The 20811-nt window shown below is 38.1% G+C and overlaps 1 protein-coding gene across 8 annotated transcripts in view; it reads left to right on the forward strand.

Moving 5' to 3' along the window:
* OXR1 (oxidation resistance 1) overlaps positions 1-20811 on the forward strand; it is a 470813-nt gene that overhangs the window by 357559 nt on the left and 92443 nt on the right. The window contains exon 1 of one of the 8 annotated variants that reach the window (XM_053558784.1): positions 6721-7101. The exons of 5 other annotated variants lie outside the window; for them this stretch is intronic. In XM_053558784.1, the coding sequence (XP_053414759.1) occupies positions 6903-7101 (199 nt within the window). In that variant the 5' untranslated portion in view covers positions 6721-6902. Of the gene's footprint in view, positions 1-6720; positions 7102-20811 lie in introns of those variants that run through there. 2 more of the 8 variants (XM_053558782.1, XM_053558785.1) reach the window with 2 other exon arrangements.

The following is a 20811-nucleotide window of genomic DNA, read 5'->3' on the forward strand; positions in this document are numbered from 1 at the left end:
AATGTGGATGGATTTTAAAGAAATTCAGTGATAAATGGAAAGCTTAAAAATCAAGAAAAAAATAGAACATTGTCCAGGATAGACCAAAAACCAGGCCATAAAAAAGACTCAACACTTTTGAAAGGACTGAAATCATACCAAGTATGTGCTCTCCCCACAATGAAATTAACTTAGAAATCAACAACAGAAGGAATTATGAGAAATTCATAAATATGTGGAAATTAAACAACATACTCCTAAATAGCAAATGAGTCAAAGAATAAATCCTAAGGGAAATTAGAAAATACTTCGAAATACAAGAAAATGAATATCCAATATACCAAAATTTATGGGATAGAACTAATAACTAGTATCAGAAAAAACAAAGATCACAAATTAATAGCCTAGCCTTCCACCTATAAAACTGGGGGCAAGGGGAAGTGAGGAAACTAAACACAAAGGAAGTAAAAGTAACGAAATAGTAAAGATTAACATGAATGTTAACGGAATACAAAATAGAAAAATACTAGATAAAATTAATGAAAACTTATATTGGCTGTTTGCAAGGAACAACAAAATTGGCAAGACTGTAAACTAAGAACAGAAATAGACATAAGTGAAATTATTAAAATTAGGCCTCGGCGGCGCCTCTGGCTCAGTGGGGCGCGGTCCCCATATTCCGAGGGTGGCGGGTTCAAGCCCAGCCCCGGCCAAACTGCAACAAAAAAATAGCCGGGCGTTGTGCAGGTGCCTGTAGTCCCAGCTGCTTGGGAGGCTGAGGCAGGAGAATCGCGTAAGCCCAAGAGTTGGAGGTTGCTGTGAGCCGTGCGATGCCATGGCACTCTACCCGAGGGCGGTACAGTGAGACTCTGTCGCTACAAAAAAAAAATTAGGCCTAAAATAGCTTATATGACTACCAATCTTACAGAAATGAAAAAAATTATAAGAGAATACTATGAACAACATGTTATATGGCTTACAAATGGACAAAATTCCTAGAAAGACAGAATTATCAAAATTGACTCAGGAAGAAATGGAAAATCTGAACAGATAAATTAAAATTAGAAAATTACTGTAATTTAAAATATCTCCACAACAAACAAACAAACAAACAAACAACAACAAAAAAACCCCTCAGGCCCAAATGGCTTCAATAGTAAATCCTAACAAACATTTAAAGAAGAATAACAATCCTTTAGAAACTCTTCCAAAAATTAGAAAAGGATGGAACACCTCCCAACTCCTTATAAGAGGCCTGTATTGTCCTTAGTACCAAAACCAATAAGGACATAGTAAGAGAAGAAAACTATAAACCAATATTGTATCTATTATCAACATAGACATAAAAATTCTCAACAAAATACCAACAAACCAAATCTAGTAACATATACACTATTCCTAAGTGTATCTATCTCAGGAATGCAAGGTTGGTTTAACATAAATACTGGTTAATGTAAACATTATCTTAAAGGACAAAAGAGCACAAGATCATCATTATAGAAGTGGAAAAAGCATTTGACAAAATCCAACATCCATTTATGACAAAAATTAGGAACAGAATGGTGTTTTCTAGATCTAAGGAAGTCCATTTACAAAACACCCACCACTAATATCATATTTAATGGTGAAAGACTGAATGCTTTATCTCCATATCGGGAACAAAACAATTATATCTGCTTTCACAATGTCTACTGAATATTGTACTAGATGTTCTAATCAAGGTAATTAGGCAAGAAAAAGAAATAAAAGTCATCTAGATTGGAAACAAGTAAAGCTGTTTTTATTTACAGAGATCATGATCTGATATACAGAAAATCTTAAGATAGCTACTTAAAAATTCCTAGAATTTATAGAAGAGTCCAGTAAGATTGTAAGACACAACATCAGTTTTCAAAAGCCACTTTTATTCCTACATACTAGCAATAAAAATTTAAAAGACAAGGAAATAATTCCATTCACAATAGTGTTCAAAAAATGTTTATGAATAAATATAATTAAAGAAGTACAAGATGGTACACAGAAAAGTATAAAACATTGCTGAAAGTAATCGATGATTTACATAAATGGGAAAGACATCCTTTTTATTCACAGAAGACTTATTTACTGTTGGTATTAATATAATATGACAATAATTCTCACAGATCTATAGACTTAAAGCAATCTCCGTCAAAACTATAACTGATATTTTTCTTTGAAGAAATTGATAAGCTAATTCTAAAATGTATTTGGAATGCAAAGGACCCAAAATTTTAGAAAAGAACAAAGTGAGAAGATTTATTCTTCCCAATTTCAAAAGTTATTTCAAAGTCATAGTAATAGAGACAGCATGCTACCAGCATAAGTACAGGAACAGAATTGAGAGTCCAGAAATAAAACCTTATGTTTAGGGTCAATTGATGTTGGAGAAAGATGCCAAGAGAATTTTAAGAGAAAAGAATAATCTTTTCAGTGCAGTGGCTCACACCTATAATCCTAGCACTCCGGGAGGCTGAGGTGGGCAGATTGCTTGAGATCAGGAGTTCAAGACCAGCCTGAGCAAGAGCAAGACCCCATCTCTACTAAAAATAGAAAAAGTAGCTGGGGATTGTGGTTGGCACCTGTAGTCCGAGCCATTAGGGAGGCCAAGGCAGGAAGATTGCTTGAACCTAGGAGTTTTATTGTGCTGTGAGCTAGACTGATGCAATAGGACTCCAGCCTGGGGCAATAGAGTGAGAGTTTATCTCCAACAACAACAACAACAACAAAAGACTAAACTTTTCAATAAATGGTGCTGGGACCACTGGATAGCCACACATAAAAGGGTGAATTTGACTCTTTCCTCACACCAAACATGAAAATTAACCCAAACAGACCAAAGATAAAACAATAAAACTAATTGAAAAAAAACATCCAAGGGTGGGGAACTTGTACCCTAAGGAAACTCATGTCCCTGATCCTCAAGTGCAGCCTTTTGACTGAATCTAAATTTTACATAATAAATTCTCTCATTAAAAGGGGTGCAGCAGAGAAAGGTGAAGTTTTCTTTGCCATTTGGAGCTTAACAAAGAACAGCCTTGAAATCAGAAGGCTGTAGGTTCTCCAAGAGCAGAGTGATAAAAAATATAAATTTGACTTCATCAAAATTAAACTTTTTTGCATGTTGGAAGATACAACTGAGACCCAGCAATTCTACCTCTATGTGTATACACAAGTGAAAAGAAAACACATGTCAACAAAAAAATTTAAATACATAGATTTTTGTAACAACATTATTCATGATAACCACAATGGAGGAAGAACTCCAATGCCTATCAACTGATAAATGGGTGAATAATACGTGATTATTATTTATGTGTTCATACAATGGAATGTTATTTGGTCGTAAAAAGTAATGAAGTCCTAATACATGCTACAACATGAATAAGCCTCAGAAACATATGTTAAGTGAACGAAGCCAGACCCCAAAGACCAAATAGTATATGATTCCATTTATATGGAATGTCTGTAAAAGGCAAATCCGCGACTGGAAGTAGATTAGTGGTTGCCAAGGGCTGCAAGTGGAAATGGGGAGTGACTACAGATGGGTAAGAGGTTTTTTGTGAGGGTGATTGAAATGTTCAAAGATTAGATTTTGGTGATCCTTTTACAACTGTGTCAATACACTAACAGGTAAATTGTATACTTTTAAGAGGTGAATTTTATGTTATGTGAATTATATATCACTCAAGTTTTTTAGAAAATGAGGCAAAGGTTAGCTTTAGAAGCAGGCGTGGTATAAAAGGAAAATTTGTTTTCTTTTAAAGATTGGAGGGATTTATGTGGCTGATATAGGTAGGAAAGAAACTATAATGGAGGGGGAGAGAGAATACAACAGGGAGGAGTAATAAGGCTAGGAAGTCACAGACTACCTAAACCAGACTATAAAAAGTAAATCTGGAGGAAAGGCAGAGATTGGAATAAGGATCTCCTTCTCTGCAGGGGTGTTCCAACTTTTGGCTTCTCTGCACATTGGAAGAATGTGTGTCTTGGGCCATACATTAAGTACACAAACACTGAAAAGCTTATATGCCAAAAAAAAAAGTTCATGCATAATTTTTGTCATATCCACCACCACAGATAAGCAAAAAAGTCCTCACATAAACTGGATGTGGCCCACAGGCTGCAGGTTGGACATCCTTATAAGGCAAGATAGGAAGAGGAGCTTAATGTAGATTGAAGAGAAAAAGGAAAGAAGAGTGAGCGTGTATATTTGAAGGCCTATGATTTTCTGAGTCATGTAGAAGACAAAGAAACATGTTTAAGTGATGAATTTTGTAACTTCAGGAAAATGATGTCAGACAACAAATGAAAAGAATAAAAAATAGTATATGAGTAAAAGGATTTCAGAGTTACGAGTGCTCAACTGAGTTTAAATCAAAATATATAAGGCATTCAGACATCTATCATTTTTCTCTAGCAGCTCTAGCCTTCCATGAAATAGAAGCAGAAAAAACTCATGGGTTAAGTACCTATAAATCTGTTTGTGAACTGGTAGAATGCAGGGTCCTGCTAAGGTCTGATATAAAAATGCAGATCTAATAAGGTATAAAATCCTCAAATAGTGTTTGGATATGCGTATCAAACTAAATAGTAAATTTCAAGAAGATGCAAACTGTATCTTTAAAAAATAATTTCTATTTAGCTAATCAGGATGAGACTTAAGTTATTGAAATGCAATTTTTAAATCTTAGCCTCTCATAGAACTTCTAAGTAGGGCGAAACATGGTAATACTTCCTTATCAAATGGAATTCTCAGCAACAACCAGGAGCCACTTACCATATGTCTTCCTCCGTTCCAGTTGCTATAATAAAGTACTATAGATGGAGTGGCTTATAAACAATAGAAATTTATTCTCACAGCTCTGAAAGCTAGAAGTCAGATACCAGGGTGTCCCCATGGTCAGTTTCTGGTGAGGATATTCTTCTGTGTTGCAAACTAATGTCTTGTCTTTGTATCATCACATGGCAGAAAGCAGAGAGCTCTTTGGGGTCCCTTTTGTAAGGGTATTATTTGCATTTATCAGGGCTCTACCCTCGTGACCTACTTACTTTCCAAAGGCCCCTCCAAATACCATCATGTTGCAGTTAATATATCAACATGGCCCCCCACCTTTTTTTTGAGACAGAGTCTCACACCCAGGATAGAATGCTATACTTTCAGCAACCCCAAACTCTTGGTTCAGGATATCCTTCTGCCTTGAAGTCCTGGGCTCAGGTAATGTTTCTGCCTCAGCTTCCTGAGTAGCTGGGACTACAGGTGCCTGCCACTGTGCCTTGCTAGTTTTTCTATTTTTAGTAGAGACCGGGTCTTCCTCTTGCTCAGACTTGTCTCAAACTGAGTTCAAGGGATCCTCCCACCTCAGCCTCTCAAGAGTGGTAGAATTACAGGCATGCGCCTCAGTGTGCCTGGCCTCAATGTAGGAAATTTTGAACACATGAATACAAACATTCCATCCACTGCACTATCTACCAAATAGGTCCTCAGGAAGTACAGAAGGAAGTCTGGGACAGTTTTCCTAAGCCACATTCCCAAAAACACCCAGGGTGGCTGGATATGCAGCTTTCTGGATCCCTTTCCCATAAATTCTGTGAATTAGACACTCCGAGGGTACAGTCTGTATTTTTAACCAGGTATAAAAGTGAGGCTGATGTTGGAATGGTGAGGGTACAAAAAAAGAACAATCAACCAATAAAAAGCAAATGTGGTGGGCAGAGCCTGTCACAGGAGGTGGCGGGTTCAAAACTGCGGAAAAAAAAAAAATGTGGCAGTATGAATAATCTTTTGCAGTTTAGCAAAAAGTTAAGTCCTTGATTTTCTGGACTTCATTATTTGGAGTAGTATTTCTACAGCTTTCTAAGTAACTCAAACCTTTTTTCATATACATTAGTATACTGGTGATTCCAAGAAAAGTTTACTTATTTAATGTGTGGGAATATTAAAAGAAGTATAAACATGTGAAAGGAAAAGAATAACGAGAACAATCAGATCGCATAGGAAACAAAGTCGGACAATAAATGTTTTTAGAACTCTGCTCTTTCTCCGACTGGGTTCTTTGTCACTAAAAGAACTAAAACCACACTAAAGCCCTTAATTACCTGGCCTTACAGAACTGGATTCACAGAATGTCAAACACTAATATCAGTGCCACAACAAACTTAAAACGTGACTATTAATTCTTTAGTTTAGTTATGATTTCAGTCTTATGTTAAAAATACCTTCCCTTTCCTCAAAAAAAAAAAAAAAAGACTTAAAACTGCAAAACTTTTATGTGATTGCACCTCCCGCCTTTCCCCCTCAACACACACACACACAAACTTTTTGGCACTGTTATTTGCAAACCCCTCCTAGGCTCCCGAATTCCAGGCAACTCCAGCAAAGCCTCCCCTCGGCCATGTTCCCCCAGTACTTAGCCCTGGCGCCCCTGGGCCTGGGTGCCCTTTCTCACCCACTGCGGTGCTAAAGGGCTGGCGGGTCCCGGACGCGGCAGGGCGGGGCGGGGTGGGGCGGGGCAGGGCTGCTCCACTGGAGCCGAGGGTTGGGGGCAGAGGATAGGACCGGTCCGGCTTGCCTGAAAGTCGCCAGCCTTACGACCGCAGGCCGGCTCCAGAAAGAATAGGGTTATTGTACAAGCTATGTTCTGCCTGACATGCTGTTTGGAAGTCACAAGAAAAACTTTTCAAAAACTTTGTTCATCTTCTGCTCCCCCGACGCACAGTTTCCTGATGGTCCATCCCCGGGCCAAGCGAGGGACGCCCCTTCCCCCGCCTCCAGTGAGGCACGGGCAGCCACCTCCCCCGGGTCGGGTCGAACTGCCGGGCGGGTGGGCGGGCACGCTTGTGGTGGCAGCTGCCGCGGAAACCGTCGCCCTCCTCGGCCTCTGCCCCGCGGCCCGCCCCGCGGCAGCATGGACTACCTGACCACATTCACCGGGAAGAGCGGGCGCCTTCTGCGAGGCACAGCCAACCGCCTGTGGGGGTTCCGGGGTGGCGGCGAAGCCCGGCAGGTGCGCTTCGAGGATTACCTGAGGGAGCCCGCCCAGGGGGACCCCGGGTGCGGGTCCCCGCCCCACCGGCCCCCGGCGCCGTCCAGCCCGGAGGGACCTGGTGAGCCCACCCTTCTTTCGCCTTCTGCGTGGCCGACCCGGGCTGAGGGCTCGGGGCTGGGGGAGGCGGCGGCGCGGGGTGGGGGCGCGTGGCCCGGCGTTGGCAGGTGTGCCTGGGCCGGCGACCTGGCGAGGGGGCCGGGTGGCAGCGGGAGGGAGCGAGAAAGGAAGGACTTGTTCATCTCTAGGGAAGGAAGAGTTTTAACTACGTGGTAGCTCTTCCTGCTCTGCTCTTCCTGCTTTCCTCCCCTACATTCGATTTTCTTTACCCCGCCAAACATTTCCATTATTTTTTTCCCCTCCCACTGGGAGGTGAATGTTAAACCAATTATGACGTCCGTGTATTCAGCTTTGAGACATTAAGAACACCGTGCTTGCTTTGGTTTGGGTTTGGGTCACATTTTAACTGTTGGGTTTCATTTGCTAAGTTTAAAAAGTCAAATACTATTTTGGAAAAGAAAATGGTTCACTTCCGATGGAACCTGGTTGATTTTTGCATTATGTACCTTGAAAGGCTGCATGGTGTCTTGAGGTGGCAGAACCTAGAAACGTTTTCTCAGTTACTGTTTATACTGAGTGTCGTGTTAGTTTTCTTTTATCACAATGGCTTTGTAGTATTCTTTAACCCGTCATAATTGGATGATACTGATAACTTACGAATTTTTTAAAGTGGTGCTGAGCAGGTAGTACTGTTTTTTTTTTTTTTTTTTTGTAGAGACAGAGTCTCACTTTATGGCCCTCGGTAGAGTGCCGTGGCATCACACAGCTCACAGCAACCTCCAACTCCTGGGCTTAAGCGATTCTCTTGCCTCAGCCTCCCGAGTAGCTGGGACTACAGGCGCCCGCCACAATGCCCGGCTATTTTTTGGTTGCAGTTTGGCCGGGGCCGGGTTTGAACCCGCCACCCTCGGTATATGGGGCCGGCGCCTTACCGACTGAGCCACAGGCGCCGCCCCGAGCAGGTAGTACTGTTAATGCTCATGTTAACTTTTTCAGTTTCTTTGGCTTCGTTTAACTTAATAGATAGCAGACCCAGTCATTTATACATTATTTTTTATTAATTATTTTAATATGTTTGGGGTTATGAGAGTAAATATTAACATATGAGCATTAGTGTAGAAATTGAACACCAAGAGAGTAAATATTAACATATGAGCATTAGTGTAGAAATTGAACACCAAGTATAAACTCTATTCAGAACTCCATGTCCTGACAGTCATTTAAAAGCAGTAAAAAAGGACATCTATTGATTTGTGTGTGTAGGTGTGTGATTTAAGCTTTGAGGAAACTTGAATATTAAAATCTGATTTTAGCATGGCCTTTTAATTTTTGCTCACTTTATATAAACTTTTGTCTTCAGAATTCCAGTTGATGGAATTAGGAAATGAAAAGGGGAAGGGCATACTTTTTGTTTCTGCTCTGAAGGACATTACCTAGATGCAGAAGCCTCTTAAAAGTAGGACCAAAAATGAGGAATGGAACTTTAAAGTGTTCGAATCAAGATTTTTATTTATTTATTTATTTATTTTTGAGACAGAGTCTCAAGCTGTTACCCTTGGTAGAGTGCTATGGCGTCACAGTTCACAGCAACCTCAAACTCCTGGGCTTAAGCTATTCTCTTGCCTCAGCCTCCCAAGTAGCTGAGACTACGCACCCTCCACAATGCCCAGCTATTTTTTGGTTGTAGTTATCATTGTTGTTTGGCAGGCCCGGGCTGGATTTGAACCTGCTAGCTCCAGTGTATGTGGCTGGCGCACTAGGCTCTTGAGCTATAGGCACTGAGCCAAGAATCAAGATTTTTAAAAATGAGTTTTCAGTTGCCTAATTGAAAACAGTTGGTATGTGATCAGTCTCAACAGGTGGAGAATTCAGAAATATGTGGGGTAACTTAAGTAGGAAGGAATATAATTTTTTAATAAATATGCCTAAACATATGTATCTTACTAATTAGATAGTATGCACCTGTGATCCTGTATTCCCTATAGTCCCAGCTACTTGAGAGACTGAGGCAAGAAGATCCTTTGAACCTGGGAGTTCAAATCCAGCCTGGGCCACACACACACACTTCCTGCCCCAGCATATATTGAGCACACAGCTGTATCTGACATTCTCTTGCAGAGTTGTACCTTCAAAAACTATACAAATTTCACTTCTTTGGAAACAACTTTTTGAATTCATTGCACATTCTTTAATATTCATGGTCCCCCCATGTCTCTGACAAGTTAGCGTCCTGGTGATATCCCACAGTGAAGTGGGCAGGTACATCCTAGTATTAACTTCCTTAAAGCACTAGGACAAGTTACTTAATTTCTTTGGGCCTATATTTTCCTGTTTGTTGATGAGGTTGGATTGGATAATCTGCAAGATTCTCAATTCTAGAACATTTCATTTGGAGCAGAACAACTGAAAATGATGGGTGATAAAGCTAGAAAGTAGAATTTGGTAGTTAAAATTTGGTAGAATTTGGTAGTCTATGAAGTCATGATACAGAGCCCCGAAGGCATTTCAAGAAATAAGTAACCCCCATAATCATTTGATCACCCCCGTCATTGTTAGAGTAGGTACATTTTCCTAAGTTTTCCTGACTTTTGAGAGGAAATGTATGTCCTGTATATACAAGCAAAAAACCAAAAAGGATTCTTTATGAATTTCTAGCTGGTCTTTATTTAAAACGCCGATCTGTTTTTTGCAGCTGCTTATGAGATGATTTTGCCTATAGGGTTGTTCTTTGCATTTGTATCCTTCAGAAAGAGCATCTGTCAGCCTGTTTGAAGGATTTCTTCTGCCCTTTCTGCTGATGAATACCCTTATTTTCATTTTTTATAACAGCTGCTTAAATTTCCTGTCATTAAACTTTCTGCAATTCTTTAAGAAGTCCTGTGTCTTACGGCAGTGTTTCTTGTGCAGACACTTTCACATGGTGTAGATTGCATTCCAAGAAGCTGTGATCTTGCCCCTTAATATCTCATACTCAGTAATGATGTTGACAAAATAGTCTTACCATTGACAGAGGAAGCATAGACCAGATAAAACCTTGGCCAAATGTTTCTGATTTTACTCCTCTATGACAAACCACTTCCTGGACTTGTAGTATTTTTCATACTCTTCTTGAAGGGGCTGCTTTTGCCCTTAACCCTTTTTTAGTGTTTGCTGGCTCCAACATTATAGCCCCCTCAGGCAAACCATAATTGAGATTTAGAATATTAAGGACATTATCACATCATTGATCTACTTAATAAGAATTATCAAGGAAACATCTTAGGATACAATGCTTTTTCCTGCTTGAAGGGCACATTGATTTAATTTTTTTTTTTTTTTGCACTTCTAAGTTTTGCTCTTATTTTGGGTCCTGACCATAACTCACATTGTATAGCCTTTAAAAATATTCACTTTGCTAGATTAAATAGTAATAAATAAATGTAGATATTTATTTATTTAGACTCGTTATAAACATGAAATAGTTTTTGCCATAAACTATCTTGTTATGTCAAACTCTGCTGTAAACTATCTTGTCATGTCAAACTCTATGTTCCCACTTGGTGACAGTATCTTTTTTCTTTCTCTCTCTCTCTTTTTTTTTTTTTTTTTGAAACAGAGTCTTGATCTGTCACCTAGGGAGTCAGAAGGGATAGAGTGCTGTAGTGTCATCATAGCACATTGCAACCTCAAACTCCTGGGCTCAGGTGATCTTCCTGCTTTAGTCTCCTGAGTAGTTGGGACTATGGGACTACAGGCGAGCACCAGGCACGATGCTCAGCTAATTTTTTCTTTTTTTTAACATTTTGTAGATGGGGCCTCTCTTTTGCCCAGGCATGAGCCAACATACCCAGACCTTACTTTTCATTTACTTTTAGCAATTAAAACAGTATCTGTCAGTTATTTAAAATTTAGTTCTTAGATTTTAAATTTCCAGTCTCATATTCAATTTAAACTTCCTCCTACCTCCATTTGAGGATAGCTTTGGAGTTGAGGAGAGGTGTGGTCTAGCTCTCTCAAGCCCCCCTCCCTTCCTGATGCATAACTCTTTTGATGTTGCAGTGACTAGGAAAGATAGAAGCAGGAGTCCACTTTCCCATCCTAGTTCTTCTCCTTTGCCCCTTGGTAGGAGAATGATAATGGCAGATAGCACTAGTGGAAGTAATGATGGAACCTGTTCTGCTAAAATAGCTACTTCTGTATAAAGGTGTTTACCTTAGCAGCCCGCAGTTCTTTGAAGTTCAAATGTGGACCATTAGCTTGTTTTAATACCAGCCATAGACCTTAGGTGCAAATTGCAGAACTGGGCATCTAAAACCATTCTGCTTTGTAACATATATATTAATGTTGTATGTGTGTGGGGTATGTGCATATAAATAGAGTTTATGAAAAATGAAATGAAGTGGTAACATTATCACCTGAATTATTTTATATTTCAAGAAAAAAGTATTGAATAATATTTCTCTTGAATGGTTATCCTTGATTCTTCTATTTTGTAAATTTAAATTTGAAATGCAGTAGAACCTCCGTAGTTGACCACTTCTCTACACTGACCACCTTATTAAGTTGACCTAATTTTCATAGACCAAACGTGTATCAGTACAGTAGGCCTGGTTCCTTATATTAATGACCTCTGTATGTTGACCAGTTTGGTCCAGTCCCTTTGGGTGGTCACTTTACAGAGGTTTTACTGTATTTTTTTATAGACGGGTCTCACTATTGAGGTTTCTTTTTACCTGGATATCTTTGCCTATCTTTCCACTTGGTAAAATATTTATCAAGTGTTTTAGTAATTGTGATTATGAAGACATTTTTAACTGAATTAAAAAGTTCACATAGCCTTCAAAGAGTTTGTGTTCTAGGAACAAAATAAGAAATTGTGGGTTTTTTTTCCTAAATGACTATCACTTTTATTAAATCTTAGAGATTTTATTAGAGGCAAAGAAGTAGGAAATAGAAAAGTAAACAGTGGCTCATTCAAAACAAGCTACATAAAAAAATAAGTCTGAAATGCAAGAATTAATTACAATGGTGAACAACTAAGGTCCTGTGAAAATAAAAAAATAAAAATGGGGGGAGTGAAAGTATTCTTCCAAGTACATTGCAAAGCAAACTGTTAAAACATAAGATTTTGGAGAAAAGAATGAAAATACACCTCTTTGATTCCAGACTACTCATATAAAATTGGATTTTGGTGTGTTAATTTTGTTTGTTCAGCCAAATCATATTTAAATGTTTATAAATTGTATTTTCTTGAATTGAAGCTTTGAATTATAAGCTCATTAAAGTAAATTCTGGGACAGAATTAATATCATTTTAGGGTTATACCAGGAAAATCCTATTTGCTGAATGTATTATATATACCTGAAGGAGAAGAGGGCAGAAGCCTTAGGTTGATATTCTTGTTACTGGTTCACATTTTTTTTTTAAGCCATGGAGTCATTCCCCAGGCTGACCTCAAACTCCTGGGCTCAAAGGGGTTGGCCTCAGCCTCTCTAAGTAGCTGTGGTATAGGCCTGCACCACCACCATGCCTGGTTCAGTGGTTCACTTTTTTTTCCTTTTAATTTTTTTTTTTTTTTTTTAGAGAGAGTTTCATTATGTCGCCCTCGGTAGAGTACGTGGTGTCCCAGCTCACCGCAACCTCATACTCTTGGGCTTGAGAGATTCTCTTGCCTCAGCCTCCCATGTAGCTGGGACTTCAGGCGCCCACAACGCCTGGCTATTTTTTGGTTGTAGTTGTCATTGTTTAGCAGGCCCAGTCTGGATTCGAACCTACCAGCTCCTGTGTATGTGGCTGGTACCCTAGCCTCTTGAGCTACAGGTGATAAGCCTTTTTTTTTTTTTTTTTTTTTTTTTTCAATATTTAAAACAGTTTTTTTGTGTGGAAATCTCAGTGTATTCCCCAGGCTAATTTTGAACTCCTGATCTCAAGAGATTGTCCTGTCTCAGCCTCTGAAAATGCTGAAATTATAGACATGAGCCACCATTTTTTGCCAAAGAGCACACTTTTGATAATCATGAACTATAAGTAGACTAAGACATGGAATAACAAATAATATCCAACACTTACACAGTGCTTGCTGTGTCTTTAGCACTAGTTGACCCTCAGCAAGGATCCTATGGGGTAATCAGTATTAACATTTTCATTTTACAGATGAAGATGTTGAGGTCTATTAATGATCCTGTTTAGCTGGCAAAATAGACATTGTACAAGACATTTATAGCTGTGGTTGGTTTAGGGAAAGGAAAATAAAGTGTATATGGTGAGTATATAACAGGAATTCTTAACCTAATCTGGGGGTGTATCAAAAAATCTTACTTTCCTTGGATTGGGGTAATGGCTGTTTCAGAAAATGAGATGATGGTAATGGTGAAAATTTTAATAATAACAGCAGTAGTAACACTGCTTGAGTAGCTCAAATCCAAAATTCCAAAGTCTAAAATGCTCTAAAATCCAGAATTTTTTGAAGGCTGACATGATGTTCAAAGGAGATGCTCAGGTTTGGGATGTTTGGATTTAGGATGCCCAAATGGTAATGCACATATAAAAAAAAATATGAAATCCTAAACACTTATGTTCCTAAGCATTTGGATAAGGGATACTCAACCTATAACAAGAATAATAGCTGTTACAGGGCAGGCACTAAGTAACTGTTTTTATTTAATTCTAATAACCTTATGAGATAGGCACTGTTTTAATCCCATTGTCCTTCTGAGGAATCCAGTGCAAAGAAAGAAATGAGAGATGCCATATTCATGTGGGTGTTATCTCAGAATTTCCAACAGTTATAGTCCTGTGATATAGGGGGGAAAAAAGTGAGAAGGATGGGGAAGTCTATCACATAAGCTATCAAAATAGGGTTGTAAAGGATAGGATGGATTGTCATTGAAGTTTCTTGAAAGTTAGGTAGTAAAATGGCAGAGCTGAAAGTGCACAATCCAATGAGGATATGAGAAAAATTAAATATATTTTAGTTTACAAATTGCTGGTTCAGATTATCTGAAAGAGTTAAATAATGGATTATTTTGAACCAAGGAAAGACCAACTGCCCCTAAAGAACATGTAGTACCAACTAAAACAAGAAAACAGCCTCAGTGTGGCTGGCAGGGAACCCTAGCTGGCTCCAGTCTCTTTTATAAGGAGAAGAAGGAGGGAACGGATACTCTCTGCCTGATAAACGACCTCGCCCTGCTCTGATAGTCACCCCAGCTAGTTTGAGTTCATAATACTGTTTACTTAGTTCAGTGTTTCTCAGGCACCAGGGAGATTTGCTTGTTTTAAAATTGCTGCTCAGCTCACAGGATAGCTGATACGAAATTTGTATTTATCTGTTTTCTAGGATAAAACTCTTTAAGTAGCTGAGGCTGCAATAGGGCAATGATTCTCACACTTTCACAAGCAACAGATTATGACCTGAAGAGTTCATTAAAAAACTATTCTTGAATATCTCTCCCAGAGTTTCTGATTCTGTGTGTCTAGATTGGGCCTGAGAATTTGCATATTTTTTTTTTTTTTTTTTTGAGACAGAGTCTCACTTATGTCACCCCTGGTAGAGTGCTGTGGCATTACAGCTCATAGCAACCTCAAACTCTTGGACTTGAGCAATTCTCTTGCCTCAGCCTCCCAAGTAGGCTGGGACTACAGGTGCCTGCCACAACACCTGGTTATTTTATTATGGTAATTGTTTAGCTGGCCCAGGGCAGGTTCGAACCCACCACCTTTGGTATATGTGGCTGGCGCTGTAACTACTGTGCTATGGGCACCGAGCCAGAATTTACATTTCTAACAAGTTCTCTAGGAGTGCTAATGCTGTTGGTGTGGGAACCACACTTTCCTTTGAGGTTAAATCTTTTGTCCGTAGGAAGTTTAGAAGTAGAGAAATGATGAAATTTATTAAATGCTTATATTAAATGCATAAAACTTGATATTTTTGTATTATTTAGGCACTAATCGGTGTATTTGATCTTTAAAGTATTTGTTATAATTTAGAGAATTAGGCTTATAAAAATGCATACAAATTAGTCTTGTGAGTGTAATTTAAAATGCATAATTTTAAATTATTTTTGCTTTTCGACTTGTGATTTTAAGTTAAAAGGTGCAAGAATTTGGCTAAATTCAGAAGCTATTAGAATGTTGAGAAAACATTTATATTTTAAAACTTTATTGTATTTGTTAGGTTTAAATTCTTTTAAGAATTTAATGTAGTAAATTTATAAATGCAGCTTTGTACAGTAAAGCCTCAGGTAATAGCATCCATAGGTTTTTGAAAACTGTAGCTTTGAGCAAAATGACATCATGAAACCAGTTGTACCATAGGCTAATTGATAAAAATAGGAAGTTAAATTCAGTTTCTACCACATATTTCTCACAAAATCATTATCAAACTTCTAAATAAAGACCCCAAACATTTCTAATATTAAACATTGAAATGGACATGTACTATACGTACATCTAAGAAAGAGTAAAAAAAAAAATAATAAGGTAATTATTTACCCAGTTACTTTAGTTCTGGATCATGGGTGGCCAGAGCCTATTCTGGCTTTTCATGACACGAGGCAGAAACTAACCCTGGAAAAGATGCCATTCCATTGCAGGGTGTGTTCACACCTCCTCACACTCTCAGACTGGGACAGTTGAGACATGCCAGCCCTCCTAATGGGCACATCTTAGGATGTGGGAGGAAACCAGCATACCCTGAGAAAACCTTCACTGACATGGAGGGAATTTGCAAGCTCTACACACTGGTGCCCAGTGAGAACTGACATTTTTTTCCATGAACATTATAATAAAACGATGTTGTGTGAAACAACATTATTTAAGGATCTGCTTTGTATATAAGAAAATGTAATTATCAAGTTTATAAATAGGATTGTTTAAGGATTTTTAACTTTTTATTTTGAATTGATTGACTATCCAAAGCATGTTAAAAAGTATGTTAAAATTTATTAGATTTATCAATAAAATGTACTTTATTTGAAAGTACTTTCAACTTTAATTGAAAGTTTAAGGAAAACTAGGTTTTTATATTTTTAATTTCAATGAATCAAACATTAAGAAGTAAAACAACTTCAGATTTTTTTTCCTGTGTATAAACGTCCCTTTCACAGCCACGAGCAAACTTACATAAAAGACTCTTAATAAATTTTGTTCAGTGGGTGATACTAGTACAAAAAAAAACATGTTTCAAGGTTAAATACACGGCTTAGAAGAGAAAGGCTAAAGATTTGCTTTTGTTTTCTGGCAGTCAATAAAAAGAGAGAGAGATGATCAGACATAAATCACTGCGTTCCTAATATGAAGGTAAACTTGTTGCTTAGGTAGGCAGGAGAAACACAGCTATGCCTCATAGAATAGAGAGAAAAAATTCTTGTGGAATTCTACAGTATTGCAACAACAGAAAATCCTTACCATCTTTATAGTAAGTACAGGTTCCAATTTAAAAAATCTAATTTTTTAAAACATCATTCTTTAGTGTAGTGATGTAATTCAGAAATACAAATTGGTAAATAAAGCTATGTATAAAGGCAAAGTAATTAAGTATTCAGTTGTCTGATGGTCTGTTGAACTGAGGGACAGGTTTTAGATAATCAACTATACATGTAGATTTTCTGGCGCACTAGTACTACTAAAAAGAATTGTCTGTGTAATGGAAATATTCTGTGTCTATGATGTCCAGTATGGTAGCCACTCAGCAAATGTAGTTACTGAGCACTTGAATTGTGACTGATGTAAAGAAGAAATGAAGTAAGGAATTTGGATTCTGGATTCTATACCTGCACTGTCCCATGTGGTATCAACTAGTGCTAAAAAAAAAATTTTTCAATGATACTTTTTAAAGCATGAAGTCCTTTATTCAGTCCTTTATTTAGGACATTGCAGTAGGTCTATAAGGGCTTGACAAAGATTTTGCAGTGAGGGAGAGAGATTGGGGCTCAACTGTAACTACAGCACAGGTAAGTGCGACTCTGTAGTCAGGGAGCAGAGTGGGAGTAAATGGTTGGAAAAGTACTAAGTGGTAACATCAGAAGTAAGGAGGATGCTAAATGTACTTAGGATTTTTGCTGAAGACAGGTTAAGGTAATCAGCTTCACATGGGGGACAGTGGAGGATGAGAAACCTGTTCAGATATAGAAGGTAATGAGATATCCAGGGAGGGGACATGTGCTAAATAGACGGAGCAGGATTCTTGCTAAAACTAGATTTAGAAGGAAGTGCACAGATAGGCCTAGGAGATGGTTCAAGAGCCTGACTAAAGTTTGGTCAAACAAAAAATCTTTGCATCTAGGCACATGTGGCAATTTTTAGTTTAAATTAATTAAGTTAAATTAAAAATTCAGTTTTCAGTCTCACTAGCTACATTTCAAGTGCTCAAAAGCCACATAGTTTCTACTATATTATACAAGGCAGATGTAAAACATTTCTCTCACTGCAGACAGTTTTTGGAACAGCATTGTTGTAGAGCAGTTGAGTCCCGATGCATAGAATTGCTTCTCCGGCTATGCATAGAATCCCTGGGTAGCTTTTAAAAAAATTTGATGCCAAGATCTGATCATAATTAAAGATTTGATCGTAAAGTCTCTCATGTCACAACTGTTAAGTTTCTCAGGTGATTCTAAATCGGGTTGAAAACTATGGATTTAGGATGGGAAAGACTGCTTCTTTCTGTTTAATGTTTCTCTCAATCGGATTACTGAGTCTTGTTCACTCTAGGCGGCTTTTTATTTTTACTATTTTTTTCCTTTGTAAGTACAGGATAGTCACCTGTTTTATTATGTAGGTTAAGGAAAGAGATGTATGCTTAAATTGTATTCTGGATAGGATTGAGACCTTAGGGAAGCTGAGGTGGCTGTCAGTGAGAAGTTCCTGGAAGGAAGGCATGTTTATATGCTGAGAGAGATGCTGGAGATGGAATGACTGTATAGCAAGATTATTGTGGAATATGTTCTAACCTACTGGTATTATCCAAAAAAAAAAAAAAATTATCTTTTTTTACATTACTCAGAATTAATAACCAGTGATATTTTAATATGGCATGTTTGCTCTGGTCTTCTATTTAAAAAAATCATTTTTTAAAAAAAGCTTAGATGTACTACTTATAAGTAGTTTATGATTATAAGTATATAATTATACCTACTAATTATAAGTCTAAGGAAGTACACTAATTACAAGTATGAGGAAGGCATACATTGTAAATATTAAACTTTAAAAGTTGCTTCAAATTCAACCAGTCAGGAACATCTTTAATACTAGGTACGTGTTACTGCCAAGATCTCTTCTATGGATATATTATACATGTAGAAGTTAGAAGATAGAGTGACAGACTAGAAGGTAAGACCTCTTAACTCTGAGAACTTAAGTCCTAAGAGGTGTGTCTAAAGTTAAGATTCTAAAAAATGTTACCAGATTGGCATTATTGTTATTACAGTCAGTTTCAGTTTTTAGGTGAGATATTTTTAACCATGCTTTATGTGACATTAGCAGTTTTCATTTCCACATTTTTCTTCTCACATCCTGACACATGCAATTATTGATTGTATGTATACAATGTCTTACTTTTAAATTATTCTGTTTTTAACAGTTTTTCAACTGTATTTTTGTAACTTACTGTTACATATTCTCTCCTGGTCCTTTTGACTATCCTCCTCACTTTTGTAATCTTTGATACAGTTGGCATAATTTCAGTGTCTTGGTCTTATATAATATTTCAGTAGGGAGGCTCATGTAAGCAAGGCTGTTTTCCCTTTCCCTACTAGATGATTGCTTTTTGTGCATGAGTTGTTGAATAATTCTTTAAAAAAAAAAAAAAAAAAAACCTACCAAGCACAGTAATTTAACCAGGAGCAGAAATGGGAATAGCCAGATTTATGTGCCCACCTATGAGGCAAGAGAGGTACTAAATAGACGGTACATGTGCCCACCATGTACAAGTATGTGGGATAATATATCAGGCATTACATCTTTCTTCTCGGGTCCATGTTGATGGAGCAGCCACTATATGGAACATCTCTGATCTTGAGATAAAAGGAAAAGAGCTAAGAAGTATGATGTTGGTTTTAAACACTTTTATTCGGGAGTCACATATCATTTCTTTTTGTGTTTCACTGGGCAAAGCAAGTCGGGTGTGTCTGGCATCAGTGGGATACTGAAGCAAATTTTATATTCCTACATAAGGAGGAACACTGGATACTTAATAACAATAACATAGTTAATTCCAGTGACTAATTTAGAAAACATTTAATTAGCTTGACAGAGATTTGAAAACTGCAAGTGTTAATTGTCACCAGTAGGGAGTTATGTAGAGAGGCCCATTTCTTCTGTCAGTTATTAAGTCTACAAGTTTGATCCTTCGGAAAGTTCTATTTATAGTGTTTTTCAGATTTATTGTGCTTGCAAGTCAATTGTGAATCAGTAGGTCTGGAGTGAAGCCTGAGATTTTGTATTCACAAAATGCTCTGAGGTAATGCCAGTGCTGCTTGTCCCTGGAACATAGTTTTAAATAGCAAGCTCTATTGCACTTCAGTAAGCATGGACTTTTCATTTAGCAGAGGCCCAGCAAAAAGTCCTTGGACGCATGTTAACTTTCAAGGGTTAAGGGGACAAAAGGACACTAACGGAGTCTTTAGTGGGTAGTAGACCAAGAGAAGTGTGAGATGTTTCAAATAAAGGAAAAGAGGAGCATGCAGAAAGAATTAGTTGAATGTTTCGCAGAGGTCAAATGAAATAAAAGTGGAAAAGCCCATCAAATTGGCCATGTAGTTTGTTTCAGGGCACGTATAGTGAACTTTGGAAAGAAGATATTACAGTGCATTGTGGAATCAGTAGGAGGTGGTAAAGACAATGAAAATAGATATCTACTTCCAAAAGTTCAACTGTGAAAAAAAGGGGACAATTGAAGGCTTTTGGTTTGCTTTGGTTTTTATGTAGATTTTGGATAAGAAGTCAATAGTGAGTGAAAGGTTGAAAACACATATATATCTTTCCTTATAGTACCTCACTGTAAAGGGAATCAGTCAATTTGAAAAGACATGAGCATATCTGTGGAGAAATACAGCTTTCTTTTTGTGTATGTGTGTGTGTGCACCAGGAAGGAGCTGTTTTAGGTGAGGAGGAGTGTCCAGGACACAGCAGAATAGCCAATAGGTAGCCCATTTTGATTTAAGGACTTTGGCTTTTGTTCCGAGTGACAGGAGAAGCCATTGATAGGTTTTTATCAGATCTTTATTATAATCTGACAAATAATGTAAAAATATTACTTTGGATATAATTTTTTTTTTTTTTAATGTAGAGACAGAGTCTCACTTTATGGCCCTCGGTAGAGTACCGTGGCCTCACACAGGTCACAGCAACCTCCAACTCCTGGGCTTAAGCGATTCTCTTGCCTCAGCCTCCCGAGCAGCCGGGACTACAGGCACCCGCCACAACGCCTGGCTATTTTTTGTTTGCAGTTTGGCCGGGGCCGGGTTTGAACCTGCCACCCTTGGTATATGGGGCCGGCGCCTTACCGACTGAGCCACAGGCGCCGCCCAAGGATATAATTTTTTAATAATTTAAGGATGGTAAAAATAGAGACAGGAAGAGCTTCATGAGGCCACTACAGTAATCCAGGTAGGAGACAATGGTAGCTTGGAAGAAGAGGGCAGATGTGAGAAGAGGGAGAGTTAGTCGAATTCCAGAGTCTGGATGATTTTAAAAAGAATAAGCCTCAGAGCATTTCCTGATGTGTTAAATTAGA

Source organism: Nycticebus coucang, chromosome 13, assembly GCF_027406575.1.
Source record: "Nycticebus coucang isolate mNycCou1 chromosome 13, mNycCou1.pri, whole genome shotgun sequence".
Taxonomy (NCBI): domain Eukaryota; kingdom Metazoa; phylum Chordata; class Mammalia; order Primates; family Lorisidae; genus Nycticebus; species Nycticebus coucang.